This window comes from Nomascus leucogenys, chromosome 2 (genome assembly GCF_006542625.1).
Source record: "Nomascus leucogenys isolate Asia chromosome 2, Asia_NLE_v1, whole genome shotgun sequence".
NCBI lineage: Eukaryota > Metazoa > Chordata > Mammalia > Primates > Hylobatidae > Nomascus > Nomascus leucogenys.
In genome coordinates this window covers 46,725,806-46,747,569 of record NC_044382.1, presented here as the reverse complement: position 1 = coordinate 46,747,569, position 21,764 = coordinate 46,725,806, and the positions used below count along the sequence as shown (strand labels likewise).

At 43.5% G+C, this 21,764-nt stretch overlaps 1 protein-coding gene across 1 annotated transcript in view; it reads left to right on the top strand.

The window, feature by feature from the left end:
• HYDIN (HYDIN axonemal central pair apparatus protein) overlaps positions 1-21,764 on the top strand; it is a 442,024-nt gene that overhangs the window by 373,702 nt on the left and 46,558 nt on the right. The window contains exons 62-71 of the mRNA XM_030829570.1: positions 1,914-2,016; positions 2,241-2,528; positions 4,751-4,893; positions 8,149-8,367; positions 10,893-11,053; positions 13,980-14,077; positions 14,904-15,111; positions 16,258-16,470; positions 16,954-17,092; positions 19,283-19,448. Coding sequence (XP_030685430.1) covers positions 1,914-2,016; positions 2,241-2,528; positions 4,751-4,893; positions 8,149-8,367; positions 10,893-11,053; positions 13,980-14,077; positions 14,904-15,111; positions 16,258-16,470; positions 16,954-17,092; positions 19,283-19,448 — 1,738 coding nt within the window. The remainder of the gene's footprint in view (positions 1-1,913; positions 2,017-2,240; positions 2,529-4,750; positions 4,894-8,148; positions 8,368-10,892; positions 11,054-13,979; positions 14,078-14,903; positions 15,112-16,257; positions 16,471-16,953; positions 17,093-19,282; positions 19,449-21,764) is intronic.

Below are 21,764 nucleotides of genomic sequence, written 5' to 3'. Positions count from 1 at the left end.
CATGTTGCCCTGCCTCCTCATGTGCCTGGTTATCTTCTGTTCATGTGTTGGGTATTATATTGTAAAAGTTATTTAGAAATCATTAAACTAAGGATCATATTTTTCTTCAGAGGCAATTTTCATTTGCTTCTGCCCAACACTTGGGGGCACTAGAAATTCAGGTTCACCTTAAGCCAGTGTTAGGGTTTGAGATTTTCTGGATTACCCAGATGACTCAGAGCAGGATTGCCATCCTTGGGAAAGCTGGTTTATATCCAGCTCACCTTTCATCTTATGAGGTCCCAGCCCAGAAGAAAGCATTCTCACCTTCCACAGGCCTTGAACTTTTGCCCTCTTAGCACCAAAAGACCATCAAAAGTGCAGACAACGCCTGTAATCCCAGCACCTTGGGAGGCTGAGGTGGGCATATCAGGATTTTGAGACCAGCCTGGACAACATGGTAAAATCCTGTCTTTACTAAAAACATACAAAAATTAGTTGGGCGAGGTGACTCGCGCCTGTAATCCTAGCTACCCTGGAGGCTGAGGCAGGAGAATCGCCAGAACCCGGGAGACAGAGGTTGCAGTGAGCCAAGATTTCGCCACTGCGCTCCGGCCTGGGTGACAGAGTGAGATTCCATATCAAAATTAGAAAAAAAAAAAAAAAAGTGCAGACAAGCCTCCTGTCTACCTTTTCCTGATTGGCAAATGTTCTGGGCAGACAAAAACCACCCAGAAAGTGAGACTAACCTTGCTGGATTTCTATACTCTCACAGATCCTGGTCTATTTACTCCTCATTCTCTTTGTAGCTCTGTTACGCTTTTAAAAAAATTTTTTTTATATATTTAGTCTAGCAATTGTTGTTGCCTTGAGTTCAGGTTACCTAGTTTACCATTACCCTGCATTGTTTCCATTATTATGGCTTTATAATATGTTTTAGCATCTAGTTCAGTGAATTCCTATCCACCTACTCCGTTTTTGCTATTTTTCTTAACGATTTTCACCTATTAATCTCTCAGATAAGCTTTATAAATATTTTATAATGTTCCTTTAAAAATCCCATCGGGAAGCCTCTGAATCTGGGAGGATTTCTGCTTGCAGAGTATTTAGACTCTCCACCAGGAACATTTAGGATTTCCACCCATTTATTTAGATCTTTTATGTCAATATTCTTACATATAATTCTTCCATATAGTTTCTTATTAAAGTTGTTTCTAAATACATAATTTTTTATCTCAGAAGCTTCCCATGTGATATCACTATTTCTGTCTTCTCCATGTCTCATATTTTATATTATTCAATCTTTTTCACGACGGTGCCAGCATTACTGTCTTCTAACAATGCCTGCTGATGTCTCACATCTGAAATCAGATGCATGGCTTTAGTCTTATCTTCCTTACAATGGGCCAGAAAGCACCACTTTCTCCAAGTAGGTCAAATGCCCACCTTGTTTTTTCTCTTATCGTGGTAGGATGCTTAACATGACACTATCAGGCAACTAAACTAATGCATAGCACCTAGGAGATACTGGTTTTTAGGAATTGACATCAATGCAGGCCCTTATAGCATTACAAGTATTCATTTCCATTTTGTTAGCCTAGCATATATTTTATAACTGCCTCTGGTAATGACAGAGGTGTTGGCAACCACATTTTGACCCTATCTACCTACGTGATCTGGAAAGTTCTGCATACGCCTTGAACCTCTGGTTCCTCACTCAGATAACAAGGGCTGATCTGACTGAATGTTCTTCTGTCCTCTCTAGGTCTAATATTTATTATTTCTCTCTCTTAATAAGAAATTCAAAAAAGTGAATATTAGGCACAATACCTTTTTGGGGTCCTACCCCAAACACAGCACAGTATCTCACCCCAGACTCAAAGCCCATGAGCAGCCTGTAAGCCTAGCATTCATCCCTGCCTTCCTTCTGCCAGCTGCATGTTGACCTGCAGGATGAGCTAGGAGTCTTCTCCCTGAAAGGGAAGCCCACCACCTCATACATCTACATCACAGAGGAAAACAAACCACATGAAAAAGGTAAGTGTGGGGAGGGTGCTTCTAGAGGGCAGTGGATCTCAGTAGCTGCTTCGTTAGGGGACCACTCAAGGCCCAGCCAGAGGGGAATGCCCAGTCTCGTCACCACTGGCCTCTAGCTAAGGCTCGTTCCCATTCTAGGGTTACTTTCCCTTCAACAGGGGTCTTTATAGATACACATTTCTTGAAACTGGTTCTAAATCTTATCTTCTCTCTTCTCTTTGCAGCAAAGAAAGCTCACACAGCCTCCTTGGTTGTTTCTCCTGGAGATACAGCTGAATTTGATGTCTTTTTCCACTCCCAGAAGGTTGGGAGGTTGAGAGGTATCATCCACTTGTCAGTGATCAACAACCAATATGAGGAGACCAACATCCACATGGTGGGAGAGGGCTATAAGGATGACATCACCTTGGACAACATCCACGGGCTGGTGGCCCCCACCAGCCAGGAAGACATAAGTATCTCTGAGTTCACAGAGATCATCGAGGACAATGATGTGGAAGACTTGGTGGCAGGTGGGAGAAACAGCAGTGAGGTGTTGACAAGTGTTGGCTACTGGGTCATTTGTTTTAAATGAGAGTAAATTTAAATAACAGGTTGGTTAGCTCCCTGAGAATTTAGGACTGACTCTCCTCTTCATTACTGTATGCTCTAGCGTGCCTGGCTCAGTCATGGCATCCATCGTTCCATTTATTCATGTGTTCACTCGATGAATATGTATTGAGCACCAAGTACATGTTCCAGGCATGCTGATCCCTGGAGTTTCAAAATTAACAAGGAAGTCTCTACTCTTAAGGAGCTTATAGTTTGATATTCAAGTTCTGGTTCAACTAATAAGCAAATAAATTCCTTGCAGTTTTTCCTGTCTGCATTTATTAGCTGGCTTGTGTTGGCATTGTCTGTTTATTAGAGAGAGTATAGGTTTGGGCACTTCTAGAACATCACTCTGCACAGCCCCACTACTCAATGAGCAGTCTGAGATCCTATGGCATCAGCATCACCTGGGAGCTTATTAGAAATGGGGGTTTCAGACCCACCCTGCCCTACTGAATCAGAATCCACATTTTAACAAGACCCCAGGTGACATGTTTTTATACTACAGCTTAAGACATGTTGTGCTGCAATCTATCAAGAACTAAAGCTTCATTTAGTTGACATTTTTTGGGGGTTGGAAAAATTTATCATCAAATTGTTATCATTAGAAAGCATTGGTTAAGTGCCCTAATTATGTGGTTGGTTGCTAAAAAGTGAGTTATAAACAGAGTCCCATAGTTTACCTAGAAGCTTAATTAAAGTCCTGGAATGTACCATTAGGTGGTCTACACAACATGGGTTGAAATCAACACTCCTCATATACCTGGTGTTTCAGCCCTGTTTGAGGCTACAGGGTGACATCTCTCTTACCAAGGTTCAAGCAGGAGCCAGCAGTGAATCTAAGTTCAGAACTCAGATTTCATGCCCATAATAGGATTGCCAGAGTTAGCAAATCAGAATACAAGACTCCTCAATAAATTGGAATTTCAGTTAAACTATGAATAATTTTTAGTATATGTATATCCCAAACATGGCATGGGACATACTTATCCTAAAAAATTATTCATTACTTATCTTTAATTCAGATTTAACCAGGACTCCTATGTTTTATCTGGCAATTCCAATCCTTTGTAGTATTTTCTCACCAAAGAAATGGAGTTGGGGACCTATGTTTTCTCTTGTACAAATGGAGGTGAGGGCTAAGGTGGGTGAATGGATGATGGATGGATGGATGAAGGGATAGAGGGATAGGATAGATGAATGGATGGATGGATACATGCGTGCATGCATGGATGAGTGGATGATGGATGGATGGATGGGTGGGTGGGTGGATGGATGGGTGGATGATGGATGGATCAGTGGGTGAGCAGGTGGATGATGGATGGATGGGAGGGTGGATAATGGATGGATGGATGGGTGGATAGGGAGATGATGGATGGGTGGATAAGTGGATGGTGGATGGGTGGATGATGGGTGGGTGGATGGATGATGGGTGTGTGGGTGGGTGATGGCTGGATGGGTGGGTGGATAATGGCAGGATGGGGGAGGGTGGATGATGGATGGATGGATGGATGGATGGGTGGGTGGATGATGGCTGGATGGATTAGTAGGTGGAGGATGGATGGATGGATAGGTGGATAATGGATGGATGGATGGTGGATGGATGGATGATGGATGGATGGATAGGTGGGTGATGGATAGGTGGATGATGGATGGGTGGATAATAGATGAATGGGAGGGAGGGGTGGATGGATAGGTAGATAGATGATGGATGGATGAATGGGTAGATGATGGGTGGGTGGATGATGGATGGATGGATGGATGGATGGATGGATGGATGGATGATGGATGGATAGGTGGGTGATGGATAGATGGATGATGGATGGGTGGATAATGGATGGATGAGAGGGAGGGATGGATGGATAGATAAGTAGATGATGGATGGTAGATGATGGGTGGGTGGATGATGGATGGATGGGTGAGTGGATGATGGATGGATGGATGGATGGATGGATGGGTGGATGGGTGGATAGATAGATTCCTTGAGGATAGAAATCTTGTTACTCAGAGATTCTAGGTTTTTCAAATATAACCATCCAAGGATGGAAGGATTGCATGTGGGTGAAGCACTATGCTTCCCTAAGGAAGCAGGCCCTCAGGGGAAGCCAGGGAGGACTCACAGCCTTCTGCTTCTAATCCCTAGCTGCTCTGGTGGACCACATCCAGTTTGGGGACTGCCACATTGGACACAGCTATAATGTGAGCTTCACAGTCACAAATCACAGCCAAGTGAACTTGATACGGTTTGAATGGCCTGTTTCAGCTACAATTGCTTTCTCACCACAGGTAAATAAAAGTCGTTCATCATTTTCTGGAATCCCTTAGTCCTAAGACAACCCCAGACTGATTGTCAGCCCTTTCCCATGGATGCATGGAATGGAATTAATGCATCTCAAGCTGAGAGACAGCCGAGGAATCATCCCTAACTCATACCTGGTAGCAAAGAACACTGTTCATGTCTCCCCTGGTTAAGAGGGGAAGACAGAGAACAAAGTTGGCCAAGACTGTTGCTAGGCTGCTGTCAAGGGACCCTGTGGAGGCCTGTATAGATGAATACAGGTCCTAGTCTTCCCATCCCAGATTGTGGAGCTGTGTCCTCCTAGGTGTGTGTCCTTTAGAGTATCAGTCCTTCAAAATGCTTCACCAAAAGCTAGAATGGGGGTGATGGGTTCTGTGGACAACTGAGATTTAGAAAATGTTCCAAGCTCCATCCTTCTCTTAAAGATTCCTGTTTCTGTTTGGCATGTTAAAACCTAGTTAACTTTGTTTTACCTGGAATTTTCTAACCACTTCTTTTAGCATCTCCACAGCACACATTTTTTTTTTTAATTGCTGACTAAAGCTTGACATTGAACAAGGCCTAGGATAACATTCTAGCAGATCGTTGCCTCTGGCCAGTGGTTGCTTTTTGTAGATAATTCACTTCTGAGTTCCCAGAGCACTGGCACACCCCAGTGTCTTCACTGCCTCCTGCTCTGTTGACACACAGCTACTGAGTCTGCTCAAACACAGTACTCGAGGGGGATGGAGCAAAGGGGTTGGGGACTTTGTCATCTTTAAATCTTTGAGTGCTGTTAGGGATAAATTTTGCTTTTTGGAGGGATGTAAAGTTCATTAGGACCCTGACCATTCCAGTTCATCATGGTCCAAATCCAACCCTGAATAGAGCTAGTATGCCACTTTATTTGTAAATTGAGTGCTTATTATATGCCAAAAATAGTTCTAAGACCTTGGTTAATCCTCTGAACAACCCTATAGGGCAGATACTACTTTTTTTTGTTTTTGATTGTTTGTTGAGATAGTCTCACTCGGTCACCCAGGCTGGAGTGCAGTGTCACAATCTTGGCTCATTGCAACGTCCACCTCCCAAGATCAAGTGATTCTCCCACCTCAGCCCCCCAAGTAGCTGGGACAACAGATGCACACTACCACACCTGGCTAATTTTTTTGTATTTTTGGCAGAGACAGGTTTCACCATGTTGTCCAGTCTGGTCTCAAACTCCTGAGCTCAAGCAATCCACCTGCCTCGGCCTCCCAAAGTGCTGGGATTATAGGCATGAGTCACTGTGCCCAGCCATAGATACTACTATTATCTGCATTTTACCTGTGAAGAAACAAACACAGTATAATGTAATAGGGTAATCTGCTTTTGTGCATTATTTTTATTACCAAGGCCTTAATCAAAGAAGGCAGAGAGGCCGGGCACAGTGGAGGTTCCCAACCTCAATTCTTGACTTCTGTGCACCCACAGGCTCAACACCACATGGAAGCTGCCAAGTCTTGGGGCATGCACCCTCTGAAGCCATGGCCTGAGCTACACCTTGGCCCCTTTTAGCCATGATCAGAGTGGCTAGGATGCAGAGCTCCACGTCCTTAGGCTGCACACAGCAGGGGGGTCCCTGGGCCACCCATAAAACCATTTTTTCCTCCCAGGCCTCTGGGTCTGTGTTGGGAGGGGCTGCCACAAAGGTCTCTGACATGCCCTAGAGACATTTTCCCCATTGTTTTGGCCATTAACATTTGGCTCCTCACTACTTTTGCAAATTTCTGAAGCCAGCTTGAATTTCTCCTCAGAAAATGGGTTTTTCTTTTCTATCATCAGGCTGAAAGTTTTCTGAACTTTTATGCTCTATTTCCCTTTTAAAACTGAATGCTTTTAAGAGCACCCAAGTAATCTCTTGAACATCTTGCTGCTTAGAAATTTTTTATGCCAGGTACCTTAAATCATCTCCCTCAAGTTCAAAGTTCCACAAATCTCTAGGGCAAGGGCAAAATGCCACCAGTCTCTTTGCTAAAACATAGCAAGAGTCACCTTTACTCCAGTTCCCAACTAGTTTCTCATCTCCATCTGAGACTATCTCAGCCTGGATTTCATTGTCCATATCATCAGCATTTTGGTCAAAGCCATTCGACAAGTCTCTAGGAAGTTCCAAACTTTCCCACATTTTCTGTCTTCTTCTGAGCCCTCCAAACTGTTCCAACCTCTGCCTATTACCCAGTTCCAAAGTCACTTCCACATTTTCAGGTATCTTTACAGCAGTGCCCCACTCACTATACCAGTACCAAATTACTATATTTGTTCATTTTCACATTGCTGATAAAGACATACCCGAGACTGGGTAATTTATAAAGAGGCTAATGGAATCACAGTTCCACGTAGCTGGGGATGCCTCACAATCATGGCAGAAGGCAAAAGGCACATTTTACATGGTAGCAGACAAGAGAGAAAAATGAGAGTCAAGCAAAAGGGGAAACCCCTTATAAAACCATCAGATTTTGTGAGACTTATTCACTACCACAAGAACAGTATGGGAAAAACTGCCCCCATGATTCAATTATCTCCTACCAGGTCCCTCCCACAACATGTGGGGATTATAGGATCTACAATTCAAGATGAGATTTGGGTGGAGACACAGCCAGACCATATCACCATATATCACATAACCTCTAGAAAACTCCATTGTGCACTTATGAGAAAATGAGAGTGAAAAAGTCAAATAACATCTTCATATTACTATGAAAATAGTCTTGGCCTCATTTATCCCCTGAAAAGGTCTTGGGGATCCCACGGTCACCAGAACACCTTTGGACAACTGCTAGTGTACTGTATTCCTCTGTCCATAATTTGTGTAGATCATATTGATTAAGAGTATGGCATGTGGAGCCAGATTGCCTGGGTCTGAATCCAACTCCTCAAAAATTAATAAACTGAACCAAGTTACAAGTTTCATTGTCTGTAAAATGAGAATAATAGCTGTACCCCTCATAGGGTTGTTGTAGGGATTCGTAGAATTGTGTAAAGGTTTAGAATAGTGCCTGAAGCAAGTACATTTGGTAAATATTAGTTGTTCTTGTTATTATTGTTATGTCTCTGCGTAAGGTCCTCTTGCACATATTTAATTCTGTCTACATACACAGGCTTAACTGATGCATTTTTTGCCAAGACCTTTGGCTCCTTCACTTCTCTAGAATATCACCAGCAGGTATCAAGAGTCCTCAAGATTGGATTCTCAAAAATACTAATACCAGGCTTTTCCCTAGATGGGCCACCTCCACCCTGGGTGTGCCAAGGACATAGTGGTGACCATGAAGTCAGATGTACCCATCAACCTAAAGAATATGCGGATCAAGTGCAAGCTCTCCAGGATTATGTTTCAGCTCCCTGCAGACCAGGTCCCCGACTGGGATGACCGCATGCACACAGTGAAGTGGGTGGATGTACCCAGAAACATGCCTGGGACTTTCACTACAAAACGAAAAGTAAGTGGGGACATCAAGCACCAATCTGACCAGGCCTCCATGCTTGGATTCCTACTGGTCTCAAGTCCCTCATTATTTCCTTTTTTCACAGAAAAAAAGAAAAAGTTCCCATTCTACTTAACCTTGATTCCAAAAGTGACAAACTAAACTTCTACACATGCTGCCTGCCATCCATGCTACACATACCACACATCTTCACTGGTAGACCTTTAGCTTAAGTCTTGATAAGCAGTTGAGCAAGTCCTCCCACCTTTTCCTTCTTCAAAAATGTCAATGCTCATCTTTTAGTTGTTTCCCTTTTCCCTCAGGTGTCCAGAATCACATTTGTGATAATCTTTGGTTCATGACAGGATCTCATCTTTGGTCCATGTGTGCCCTTCTTTTATTCATTCCTTGGTTAAGATTTTTAAAAACAATATAATACACAGAGACAAACCCACACCCAACACGGGAAGTAGAACATTGACTGCCTGTGTAATTCTCAGCTATTCCATCCCTCTGCCTCCATCCTAGAAGTAATCACTATCTTGACTTGACTTGTTTCCTCCCTTGGTTTTTGTTTTTTGTTCTTTTTTTAACCTATGCATACTAAAAGGTATATCAGGCCAGGCACAGTGGCTCATGCCTGTAATCCCAAAACTTTGGGAGGCTGAGGCAGGCAGATTGCTTGAGCCCAGGAGTTTGAGACCAACCTGGGCAACATAGTGAAATCCCATCTCTACCAAAAATTAGCTGGGCGTGATGGTGCACGCCTGTAGTCCCAGCTACTCAGGAGGCTGAGGTGAGAGGATCATATGAGCTCTGGGAGGTCAAGGCTGCAGTGGGCCATGATCGCACCACTGTACTCCACCCTGGAAGACACAATGTGAGACTGTTTCTCAAAAAATAAAAATAAAACATATATTGTTTAGTTGTAGTTTTAACTTTTAAAAAATGTTTTTGTATGTGATCATCCATATTGTTGTATGTGGCTGTAGTGTATCCATTTCACTTCTACATAAAATTCCATTAGGATTTCTCCCTTCTCCTTTTGAAAATTATTTGGGATTTTGCTATCACAGACATATTATTCACATGGTGTTCATTTGTAAGAGTTTATATTCCTAGAAGTGGAATTGCTGACTCATTGGATATATGAATGTTCAACTTGCCAAGATAACGCCCCACTATTTTCCACAGTAGCTGTACCAATTTATACTCCTACAGCAGAGAGCTTATTGGTCCATGTCCTCTCCGACACTTGGCATTATCAGACTTCTTGATTTTTTTTTTTTTTGAGACGGAGTCTCGCGCTCTCAGCCAGGCTGGAGTGCAGTGGCGCAATCTCTGCTCACTGCAAGCTCCGCCTCCCAGGTTCACGCCATTCTCCTGCCTCAGCCTCTCTGAGTAGCTGGGACTACAGGTGCCCACCACCACGCCCGGCTAATTTTTTGTATTTTTAGTAGAGATGGGGTTTCACCGTGGTCTCGATCTCCTGACCTCGTGATCTGCCCGCCTCGGCCTCCCAAAGTGCTGGGATTACAAGCGTGAGCCACCGCGCCCGGCCCAGACTTCTTGATTTTTATCATTTGAATGAATGGGAAATGTTCTCATTATGAGCCTATTTTGCATTGTCCTGATCCCCGATCACAAATAAGGCTGAGTATTTCTTCATATGATTACTAGTCATACAAGTTATCCCTTACAGGAATGCCTTTTCGTGCCTTTTGCTCATTTATCAATTATGATACTTATACTTTGTGTGAGTTATTTTATTTTTTATAAACTCTTCTGTTCATATGATTTGTCTGCAAATATCCTTACCAAATTTATAGTTTATCTTTTTATTTTGAGACAGAGTTTTGCTCTTTCGCCCAGGCCAGAATACAGTGGCACAATCGCGGCTCACTGCAACCTCCACCTCCTAGGTTCAAGAGAATCTCATGCCTCAGCCTCCCAAGTAGCTGGGATTACAAGCAAGCACCACCACACCCGGCTAATTTTTGTATTTTTAGCAGAGACAGGGTTTCACCATGTTGGCCAGGCTGGTCTCAAACTCCTAGCCTCAAGTGATCCACCCACCTCGGCCTCCCAAAGTGCTGGGATTACGGGTGTGGGCCACCATGCCTGGCCTAGTTTATCTTTTCTGTTATTAATTTTAATATCATCAAGTTTATTAATCCCTTTTATATTTATTACTTTTTGTGTCTTATTTTTAAAACTCTTTCCTCCCAGAAAGATCTTCACTTATATATTTTTAAGACTTTTGTTTTTTTGATATTTCAGCTCTTGGCCCACCTGGATTTTATGTATGTTGTGAAGCAAGGATCCAATTTCATATTTTTCATCTAGATGACTAATCTTACTAGATCCCTTTTTCATTTAGCCTCTCTGTTCCCCAGTGATCTGCCAGGACTTTATTGTCACATAGTGTACCTAAATTTTATATATGCCTAGAATGTTTCTGGTCTCTGTATTCTATTCCATTGTCAGTTTTTCTGTCCCTGTGCTCTGCATCTCTGAGGACACAGCTGCCTTTGTTACAGGTGATAGAGACGGATTCAGAACCTGCTCACGCAGTACTAGAAGAAAACTACCAAGAACTGCAGCTTCAAATCAGTGCCAATGTGGATTTCGCTTCATACCACTGCCAAGCAAGAGATGTACGCTTTAAGGAAACCTTGGTTTACCAGACCCGAGTGTTTGAGTGAGTCATCAAAAGTCTTATGACACCAGATGGAAAAGCTCTTTCATTCCGTCATTCACTCACTCACTCATCAAACGTCTATTATGTACAACAGCATCTACTAGGCACCGTATCTGTGTGGCATGCACCAGAGTGTTGTCTTAGGTCCAATGAAACATTCAGGCCCACAGAGCTATTGAAATTCACACTTGAAATCAACATATAGGCCAGGAAATGTAGTATACCAGGAGGGCGGCATCAGGCAATCCACTTTAGTGGGAGCAGTCCTTGCAGCAGTCTACACAGCCACCCAGGATCTGTTCTTTTTGCCCATGCACCAAGTGATAACCCAGACAATATCCACACTGGTGGGTATAGGGTCCATCTAAGCTTAGAAGCCCAGGCCCAAAGACCACCATTTCTCCTAACCACTCTGTAGGTATATCTTCTGGGGTCCCTGCAGAGAATATGCCCAGTTACAAGAGTCACTGAGAACCCACAGCTATGGCTTCCCTCTAGGTGGTCATAGTTCCTCCCAGTGCATATATTATTTACTCATCAGGGGCCATTTTTAGTATAAACAATGTTACCTAATAATACAACTGACATTCCTCCCTTATCAAGTCTCCAGGGGAACAGACCTAGAAAGCGATTTCAGAGTCAAATTCATCTTTGAGAAGGAGAAAAGGTTACGTTAACCCTTCACCCACACTCGGTCACAGGGACTCAAGAATGCCATGGGCCCTGCCTTCAAAGAGCTCATAATCTGAGGGTGGCAGCCGGGGGACAGATAGAAACAGGAGAATTGTTCGTTACAGCATGATGTCATGTGCATGAAGCAAAGGGGTATTTAAGGCAGATCAAGGGAGTCAAGGAAGGCTTCCTGGACAAGGTAGTTCCCCAGCTGAATTTTAGAGGACAGATAGGAGGTAACCAAGTAAAGAAGTGAGAACAAAGTGAGAGTGAAAGAAGTGAGAATGGAGGTAGCCAAGTGAAGGGCTCTCTCTAGGCAGAGAGAGCAACATTTGCAACACATACAAGGACAAAAATGTAAGCCACTGACATTTCTACTGCATACAAATTAGTAATTAGCTTATTCAACTCATCGTGCATTTGTTGAATTCTAAACGTCTTTGCAAATTATGATAGAACCAAAAGATAAATGTCAGGAAGTGTGATCTGCTGATGGTCATTTCACCTAAAGCAGGGGTCAGCAAACTGTAGCCTGTAGCCTGTTTTTGTAGATAAAGTTTTGCTGGCATGCAGCTATGCCCATTAATTTATGACCTATCTGTGGCTGCATTCCCACTACAAAGGTAGAGCTGAGTCATTGCAGAGACCGTATGGGACACAAAGCCAAAAAACTTACTATCTGGCCCTTTACAGAAGTTTGCCAACCCCTAAACTAGGAACTCTTTTTATGAAAAGTATTCTGTGCCACTGAGATTTCTCCACTTTATAAAAATTATCTTTAGAATAAATACAAGTGCTCATAAATTTGCAAAATAAACACAAGCCACTGTGGTCAAAGCACTTGATTTCAGGCGTAACTGGATGGTCTGTCTACCTGGACTAGAGAGTAGAAATCTAATCTCTACATCCCACTGTAGACCTACTCCTCACCCAAACTCCTAACTCTTACTATTCCCCTAAAACCAGGAAGGGCATGTGGATTTGTTTCATCATCATTTTCTTGTACCAAGGTTTCATCTTTCTGCTGTTAACTATGATCAAGTTTAATAGTGATTCCAGAAAAAACTCTGCCTCCCTGTTCTTGTCTCTTTTTTTTTTTTTTTTTTGAGCCAGAGTCTCACCCTGTCACCCAGGCTGGATTGCAATGGTGTGATCTCAGCTCACTGCAACCTCCACCTCCCGGGTTCAAGGGATTCTCCTGCCTTAGCCTCCTGAGTAGCTGGGACTATAGGTGCATGCCACCACGCCGAGCTAATTTTTGTATTTTTAGTAGAGATGGGGTTTCACTATGTTGGCCAGGCTGGTCTCGAACTCCTGACCTCAGGTGATCCACCTGCTTTGGCCTCCCAAAGTGCTGGGATTTCAGGCGTGAGCCACCGCACCCGGCCCTGTTCTTGTCTTAAAGCAGGAAAATGTGAGGCAGGAAACGCCTCTGCTGATTCAGAATTTGAGTTTGAAGTAACTAAAATTCAAATCTGTGCCTCAGTCAGGAAAGGGGTTACAGGCAGGGGTCAAATGGCTTCTGATCACAGGGACTTCCTTCCTTTCTTTTCTTTTCTTTTCTTTCAACAAAGTCTCGCTTTGTGGCCCAGTGGCATGATCTCAGCTCACTACAACCTCCATCTCCTGGGTTCAAACGATTCTCGTGCCTCAGCCTCCTGAGTAACTGAGTAGTTGGGACTGCAGGCATGTGCCACCACACCTGGCTAATTTTTATATTTTTAGTAGAGATGGGGTTTCACCATGTTGGCCAGGCTAGTCTCAAATTCTTGGCCTCAAGTGAGCTGCCTGCCCTGGCCTCCCAAAGTGCTGGGATTACAGGTGTGAGCCACCCTGCCCAGCCAGGGACGTTGTTTCTGATGGGAGGTGATTCAGAAAGGGAGGGCCTGTAGAATTTGTTCCTGAGGGAGGTGCTGTCATGTGAAATAGATTTTGTTTCCTCTCTCACTGGGGGGGTTTAGGATTACTGCGATGCATGCTGAGAGCTCACTGCACAGGGTGTTGGAAGAATGCAAAATACTTTTAAGTGCTAAATATTTTTTGTATTTTTACTTTTAATCACTATATATTTTATTGTTCGAGTATATAATATGCATGATTTCTAATAAAATTACTTAAAATATGCCTTTTAAAAAATATTTAAGAAACAAAGTGACATGACTTCAAAAGGTTAAGTACAGTGTAGATGACATGCAGCCAGAACCGAAACCACCTGCAGCACATTTCTCAAATCTGCTCCCTGATCGATTTGCAGGTTTGACGTGATTAATTCAGGACGTGTGCAGCTGGAATTCAGCTGGGTCTCAGAAGATACCTCAAAGGCAGTCAGCTTTGCAAAACCAGATCACCAAGGTAAATTCAATGACAAGTAAAACCCAGGGCCTGGCCTGAGTCACCAGTTAGAAGAGCCTTGTTCATGGAGAGGCCAGCACTGCTCAGAGGGTCTCCTAAGTAGCTAAAGAAAAGCAAAGCAGAGACCTTGTGGTGTCTGCAGAGCCAAATGGGCCTGAGGGACTCCAGAACTTACCTCCACCCTCCTGGAGTCTGGACTCTGTCCCTGCACTAGGCCAATGCCCCATCTCAAGATAACTGGGCATCTTGTCTCTTAGGTCTTAACCTTGTGGGAGATTATTGATCCCTTGGAGAAACTGTTGAAAGTTATGAATCATTTTCCCAGGAAGATACACACCCATGCCCAAGTTCTCAGTTGGTACATATGAAGCACTAGAAAAGGGCCCAACACTTGGTAGGCAAGTTGCTATCATTATTATTATTATTATTATTATTTCAACTTTGGAGATGCACAGACCTTTTGAATGGGCCCTTATCCATGGGTCCCCAGATTGTAAACCCCTACTTTAGAACAATGATTCTCAAAAAAATATGTTCACAGCCCATTATTCTAGGGCACAAACATCTTCTTGACCCACCCCCTTGAACCAAAAGGAAACAAATTTGAAAACCCTATGGAATAAATAGAAACATCTTTCATGAGCCTCCTGTAAGCTATATGAGCAATTCCCTACCTCTAGTGCCCAAGGTTAAGTACAGCTGCTACAAAAGGTGAGTCCATATCCACCATATCCACAGAGGGCCCCTAAGGACCTGTGAGTGGGCTGCCTTCCACCTGCCTCTCACTGCAAATGCAGAATATCACCCATTCCCTGTCTGTCCCCAGGTTCAGCTCAAAAAGATCAGCTTAGTCAGGACACGATGCACACAGGCAGCACCCTGGACAGCACCATGGACCACTGGGCCAAGGGTTCCCCACAGCCCTTCTCTGTGGAGCCCTCCTCGGGAATCGTGCAGGTGGGGAAGATTCAGAAGTTCAAAATGAAATTCTCCCCGTTGGACATTGGCGACTTCGAGAGCAACCTTTTCTGCCAGTAAGAAAATGTGCTTGCCACAACACCCTTCTTGGCAAGCACAAAGCTCTGTGGCTCTTATCCCCTTTTCTGTCCAACCTCTGCCACCATCCTTTCTGGCCCTAGATCCCTGCACAGCCCCAAATTATCCCTTTTCCCTTTGGAAGGATCTAAAGGGTCCACCCTTTAGAGAACAAGGAGAATTTGGTCTTCGTCCTGCTCATCAACCTCTCCAGATGCTTCCCCCTGCTTACTTTCCCCTTCCCAGCTGCATGTAGGATTCCACTGAGCAACAGACTGGTGACAGCCAGGTGGGTTTCAGTCCTTGTGCAAGCATGAACTTAGGAAAGCTTTCTTGTACCTTCTCTGAGACACAGTTTCCTCATACATAAAATGTAAATATAATACTCAGCTGGTGGAATTGTTGGGAAAGTTAAATGAGTTAATTCAAATAAAGAGCTTACAACAGTGCCTGGCACACCATAAGCACGATAAACATTAGGTGGTAGTGGTGGTGGTGGTCGTGGAGTTGGTGGACCTGGTACATAGCAGTGAGAGAAAAGCTGATCTAATGACATCTGACAATGAAAGTCCCTGATGTGGTACTTGCTCCCAGGAAAGCTTGAAGGAGTACAATCACCTTACAGAAAAATCCTGTGGGCTGTGGCCTAGGGTGGCAGAGACCCAAGTGAGCTGCTGGGGCCTCGTTGACACCCTGCAGTCATACCACTGAGACCCCTCCCACACCTAGGCCACCTCAGCTTGGTCCTGGAGCTGAGCATCTGCTCATATCCAGTTCACCTTTTCCGAGGAGCTCAGGATACTTTTTTGGGATTTCCAGGTCACTTTCCATATCCCACTAAATGCCTATGAGAGAGACCAGAGGGTAAGACTGTGCTCATTTTGCAGCAGGAATATTTTCTCAACATTGATGGGGGAAGTAACATGTGGCAATACTTAGGTACACAGAAGGAGCCAAATTCAGGCTGCTTATGCTCAGCCCAGTCATGCATTCAAGGCACTGAGTGATGCTGTTGACCAAGACAGACCTAGCCTCTGTTCCCATAAAGCTCATATTCTGGCAGATATAATATTCATTTTCAACCAACTAAGAAAGCAACAACTGATGACAAAATAAAACAAATAAAAACAACCTTATCCTCTCAGGATTCCCAACCTGCCACCTGGAGAGCAAGGTCCGGTCCTGGTAGCAAAAGGGCGGAGCACCTTGCCCATCTGCCATTTTGATCTGAAAGACTCGGACTACATAAGTGGCCATCAGCGCAGCCCAGAGCTCCGAGGGTCCAGTGGGGGAGCTCTGGATCCAAACACCCGGGTGATTGAGTTCACCACTGTGGGCATAGGAGGGAAGAATCTCCGGTGAGTTGCTTAGGTTTACATTGATTGAATTCACATCGGTCCTAAAGAACTCTAGAAGAATTCAGCTAGATGAGCTAGACCTATTCCTATAAGCAGGCTTGATATCCTGGGGTTTGACCTTGAGTTTTAGAGGTTTGACTTTAGAGAACTGTTACATTAAGAAAGCTGAATTCTGTCTCCTTAGTTTTGCCACTGAGGAAAATATGGAAGACACAAAAGTATAATCCCTGACCACCTCCTTAACCACAGAGGATCGTTGGCACAGTTGTGCCCTTGGCAGCATTGTTATTCCAAAGTCCAGAACCCTACCCTGACTGTGGATCGCTAGAGGAGATGGAGTTTTCATTTCCACAGTAACAAAGTGCTCTGAACAGTTCTGCTTCCCAGATGGGGGATTGGGTTAGGGCCAGGTTCTAAGAAACTTCTCCTAATCCTCAATCCCCTGTACCACTCTCTTCTGTCAATTCTCCCCACCCTGGCCAGGACCTTTACCATCCTAAACCCAACCAATAGCACCTACTCCTTCTGCTGGATCTCTGAAGAAATTGAAAGTCTCCAGAACCCTGCAGCATTCACATGCCTTACAGAGAAGGGCTTCATCCACCCTGAAAAGAAAGCCGAGGTATGTACAGATGAGAACCACTCAACCCAAGGCTTAAATCACTCTAGCCATTGCTGTGTAGAAAGTGTGCCATAGACAGTAAGTGGAATTAGGAAGAACTGCCTGAGGGTGTAGTGCTTCAATCAACAAGTATTTAGTGAGCGGCTGCCATATGCGTTGGGCAATCCTGATGACAAGACAGACCTGAGCTCTCTTGGGCTAGCCATGGAGAAGCAGAGAGCTCTAATATTTGCAATTTTTTAAAACTGAGAATATTTAAGCAGCAAAAGGTAACTGGACACCAATGCCTGGGGACCCTAGGACTCATACAGTAGCATAAAAAGTTATCTTTGTCAAAAGGACCAAAAATGGTGAAAGGATGCGAGGTGTTTTTACTTGGTTAGGCCAAAGGGCAAAGTAGAATGGAGCCATGTCCCATGGCTTCATCCTAAATGTTTACACAAATGATATGGGGCAGAATTAAAGAAATACAGACTTGCTGGCCAAAACGGATCTGTAAGCCCCATGTCCAGCCAGTTGCAGAGAATCTTGAAGACAGAAATAAATCCGTGAAACAAAAATTATGAATTCCAGTGCCCTCAGGAGGGTCACACAAATGAATAGAGTGGGCCAAGGAGACATTTGTGGTCAATACGGGTACCAGGGCCACTGGCCACAGGGCTTCTCTGGCAGATGACCACTTTGCAGACAACGGGGGCCAAGGGGGCCAACTCACCCAAACTGTGGAAAAGACAAAATTCCAAATTTCTTTTTTTTGTTTTTGTTTTTGAGACGGAGTCTTGCTTTGTCCCCCAGACTGGAGTGCAGTGGCGCGATCTCGGCTCACTGCATGCTCCGCCTCCTGGGTTCACGCCATTCTCCTGCCTCAGCCTTCCAAGTAGCTGGGACTACAGGCGCCCGCCACCACGCCCGGCTAATTTTTTGTATTTTTAGTAGAGACGGGGTTTCACCATGTTAGCCAGGATGGTCTCAATCTCCTGACCTCATGATCCACCCGTCTCGGCCTCCCAAAGTGCTGGGATTACAGGCGTGAGCCACTGCGCCTGACCAAAATTCCAAAGTTCTATGTGAAGCCCTATTTTACATGCTGGTAGCTAGTTCAATTTTTTTTAACAATTCCCAAACCAAACAAAACATATTTGTAGACTCTCCACCTGGTTTTGACCTCTGCATAATGTCAGTACCCAGGCCATCTAGTTAAATGTGACAAGGTCCAGGAGCTGGGTCCACCGTAGAGACAATCCTACCTGGGTCATGGCCCCCACTTCAGCCCAGAAATGTTTCAAATGTGAGCTCAGTTCCGAGAGGCAATTTCCAAAATCCGTCATCCAAAGTCATGCTAGTCTTTGAGTGACAGTCCTATCATTGAGGTGACACATCTCCAGAGCACCTGCCCACATTGTCCTGGCAGTGGTATAGACCATGCATGTTAATCTGTGTGGTTCTTTTTTGGCCAAATGCCATTATTCTTTCATTCAGTCCTGATTGATTGATTGCAAAGAGACTCCCTCAGGTTAGCTCAAAAAAGAGACAGAGAGAACCAGGAGCAGCTTTTGAGGTTGGACTTTCCTCCTGGGACTGCCTGCTTCTCTCTTCCCATCTACTCCATTCTCTCTCCACTGACCAGTTTCTTCACTCTTGATTGATTTATTTATTCTTCAGTTACTTTGTAATATCACTTAGCAAGTGGGTTATGGCATACCATGGCCCAGCTCACCTGCATGGTACCTTTCACCATCAGCTCCACTGCCAGCTGGCCTGGCCACTCATTTTCTAATTCCAAACTTCTGAGAGAGAAATCTGGCTGGCCCGGCTAATCATATTGTCTTTGGCTGTGTGCCCAGCTATTGACAAGTATGGGGATTGTCTTTCCTTGGAATGGGTACCAACTCTTTGGTCCAGTCAGCTATGGCACAGCCATGTCATCCAGACATAGCACAAAACACGACAGCTTAGCCAGCAGTGACTGTAGATGGGGGAGACTCCCTTAGAAGGACATGTGGGCAGGGCAGATAGACATTGACATTTCTGGTACAGCCACACCTACATGCCCTTACATGGACTATAGAAAGGTAGCAATAACCTGGTAACATCAACTCTCATGACCCTCGTGCTGACAAGTCTCCAGGGACACGTGGAGTAAGCATACAGAAGTATCTCTTACCACTCTGTTACAAATTTTCTTCTTAGATCGTGTTCCAGTTTACATCTTTCCATCTGGGCATCACTGAGTCATCATGGACCTTCCTAATCCCCGAGCACAACATCACAGTCCCTTTCCTGCTGGTAGGCAAAACTACCGACCCTCTCATCTCTCTGAACAAGCCACACCTCAACTTCAGCTCTCTCCTCATTGGTAAGTCTGTCCTGATGGTATGTATTTAGAGTTGGCATGATCTGGGCAAGGTCATCAAGAGCTCTGGGAGCAGCCTTGCATAAGAAACCTCTCCTGGTCCCTTCCAGAAGCATATCAGAGGGTCTTAATCAGTTTTTAAAAAGCCACAAAATATTTACCGCTCAATCCAATTTCCACCAAGTATCTTCTAAACCTACAATTAATAGCTTAAGGAAATTTAGGAGCCTTGTTAAAGATCCTACTTGGCAGATTCCTTTAAGGCATGGGCTGACTGTTTATTTCTAGAGCCTCAAGTTGGCCCATCCTTCTTGCATTTGCCCCCAGATTATGGGGGGTATCTGTATGTTTCTTGGTCTGTGCCGCAGTGGTCAGATTTCTCTCTCATCCTTTCATGCATTTATTTGGTTCAACAAATATCACTGAGTCTGTAGAATGGCCTCAGTACTCTTCTATGGGCTGGGATTACACTAATGGATAAAGCCCGAAGTCCGTACCTTCCTGATGCTTACATTCTAGAAATAAGAAACAGGCTACCAAAAGAAACGTAAGTAAACTATACACCATGTCAGATGGTAATAAGTGCTTTAGAGAAGAGGACAGCAGGGTAGGGAGAATAAGGAAGGCCAGGAGGCAGTGGGAAGGTGAAACAAAGGAAGTAATTGTCATGTCCCTTATAACCCCATGTATCTTTCCCATGGGTTGTGACATCTCTGCTGTGTCTATAAAATACAACTAAAGCCAGAGTATTTTTTAATAATATGTTAGATTTTTATTTATAAAATAATATTCTTTATAGTAAATCCACCAATGTGGTGTTGCATAAGAAAAAGTTTAATCTCTCCACATTCATCCTATCTCATCTTTCTCTTTCCACCCCAAAGGAAAGCAGTGTTAACTGCTGGATGTATATTTTACTGATACACATAATTAGGTGGGAGGGGGAATTATGGCATTCATTAAGATTTTGAACAAATAAGCAATGTAGCATAAGAATAAAAACAGTGAGACAGAATTTAATCCGGGAATTCAACAGTGGTACGTTTCAATATAATCATTACATCAATAGATTAAAGAAGAACAACCATGTGATCATATTAATATACACTGAAAAGGCATTGCCAAAATTTAGCAGACATTCCCAACAAAAACTCTAATAGCAAAATGGACATTGATAGAAAAAAAGGTTAACCAAAATCAAGAGGCAGATATGATCCTATAATAAACGACTAAAACTGCTTCAATTAAAATGAGGAATTAGGTAAGGGTGTTCATTATCACCATTATTATTGAACACTTGCTTAGAGACTTTAGCAAATATGATAAAACAAGAAAATTAAATAATTTGCATAAACATTGGGAAAAAAGGGGATAAAATCATCTTGTTTTGCCTTTACTGATGATTTTATACACATAAAACCACAAGAGACTCTAGAGAAAAAGCAAAACAAACTACTAGACTCAACAGAATAATTTGGTAAGGTGAGCAGATGCAAGACAAATATGCAAAAATAATGTCTTCTTTTTTAGCACTAGCACCTAGAAACAGAAAACCAAAGAAAACATCCACTTAGTACTGGCAAAATCTGTAAAATAGCTAAGGATAAATGTAACAAGACACACACAAGAAAAGACCTACATGAAGAAAACTATCAAATCTGATTAAAATCCCCCCAAACAAGATCTGATCATTTGTTAGTTCTCCTAAAATTAAATGCAAATTTAATCAAGTTTCAATTAGAATCCCAACTAGGGTTGCCAGATAAAATATAGGATGCATAAATTTTAATTTCAAATAGCAATTAATAATTTTGAATATGTCCAAATATTGCACGGGACATATTTATACCAAAAAATTATTTGCTAAATCTGTCAACCAAATCCCAAAAGAATTAGAAGGGGAGAGAATTGGATAAAATGATTCTAAAGTTTATGTGGGAAAATAAATGGTCTAATAGCCAAGAGGAAAGCAAAAGATGAAAGTGAGAGAGAATGTATTAGTCAGAGCCCTGGGCAGGAAACTCATGCCAATACCAAAGGTCTATTTTCAAAGAATTCGATGCAAGGATTATTTACAGATACATGGGCAGTTAAGGGGGTCATCCAAGGAGAGTGAGGCCCCCATTAACAAATTCAGGAAGGCATTACAATTCTTGGGTCTAAAGAAGCAAGGGAAGAAAACAGTGTCACCAGAATCCCAGGAGAGCTGTGGCCAGGGCAGAGGAGCCACTCAGCAGAAGCAGGCAACTGATGAAGAAAGACATGGAATCCCCGAAAGGAGGAAGGTGACTTGTAGAGGAAAAGGAAAGAAGAGAGGTA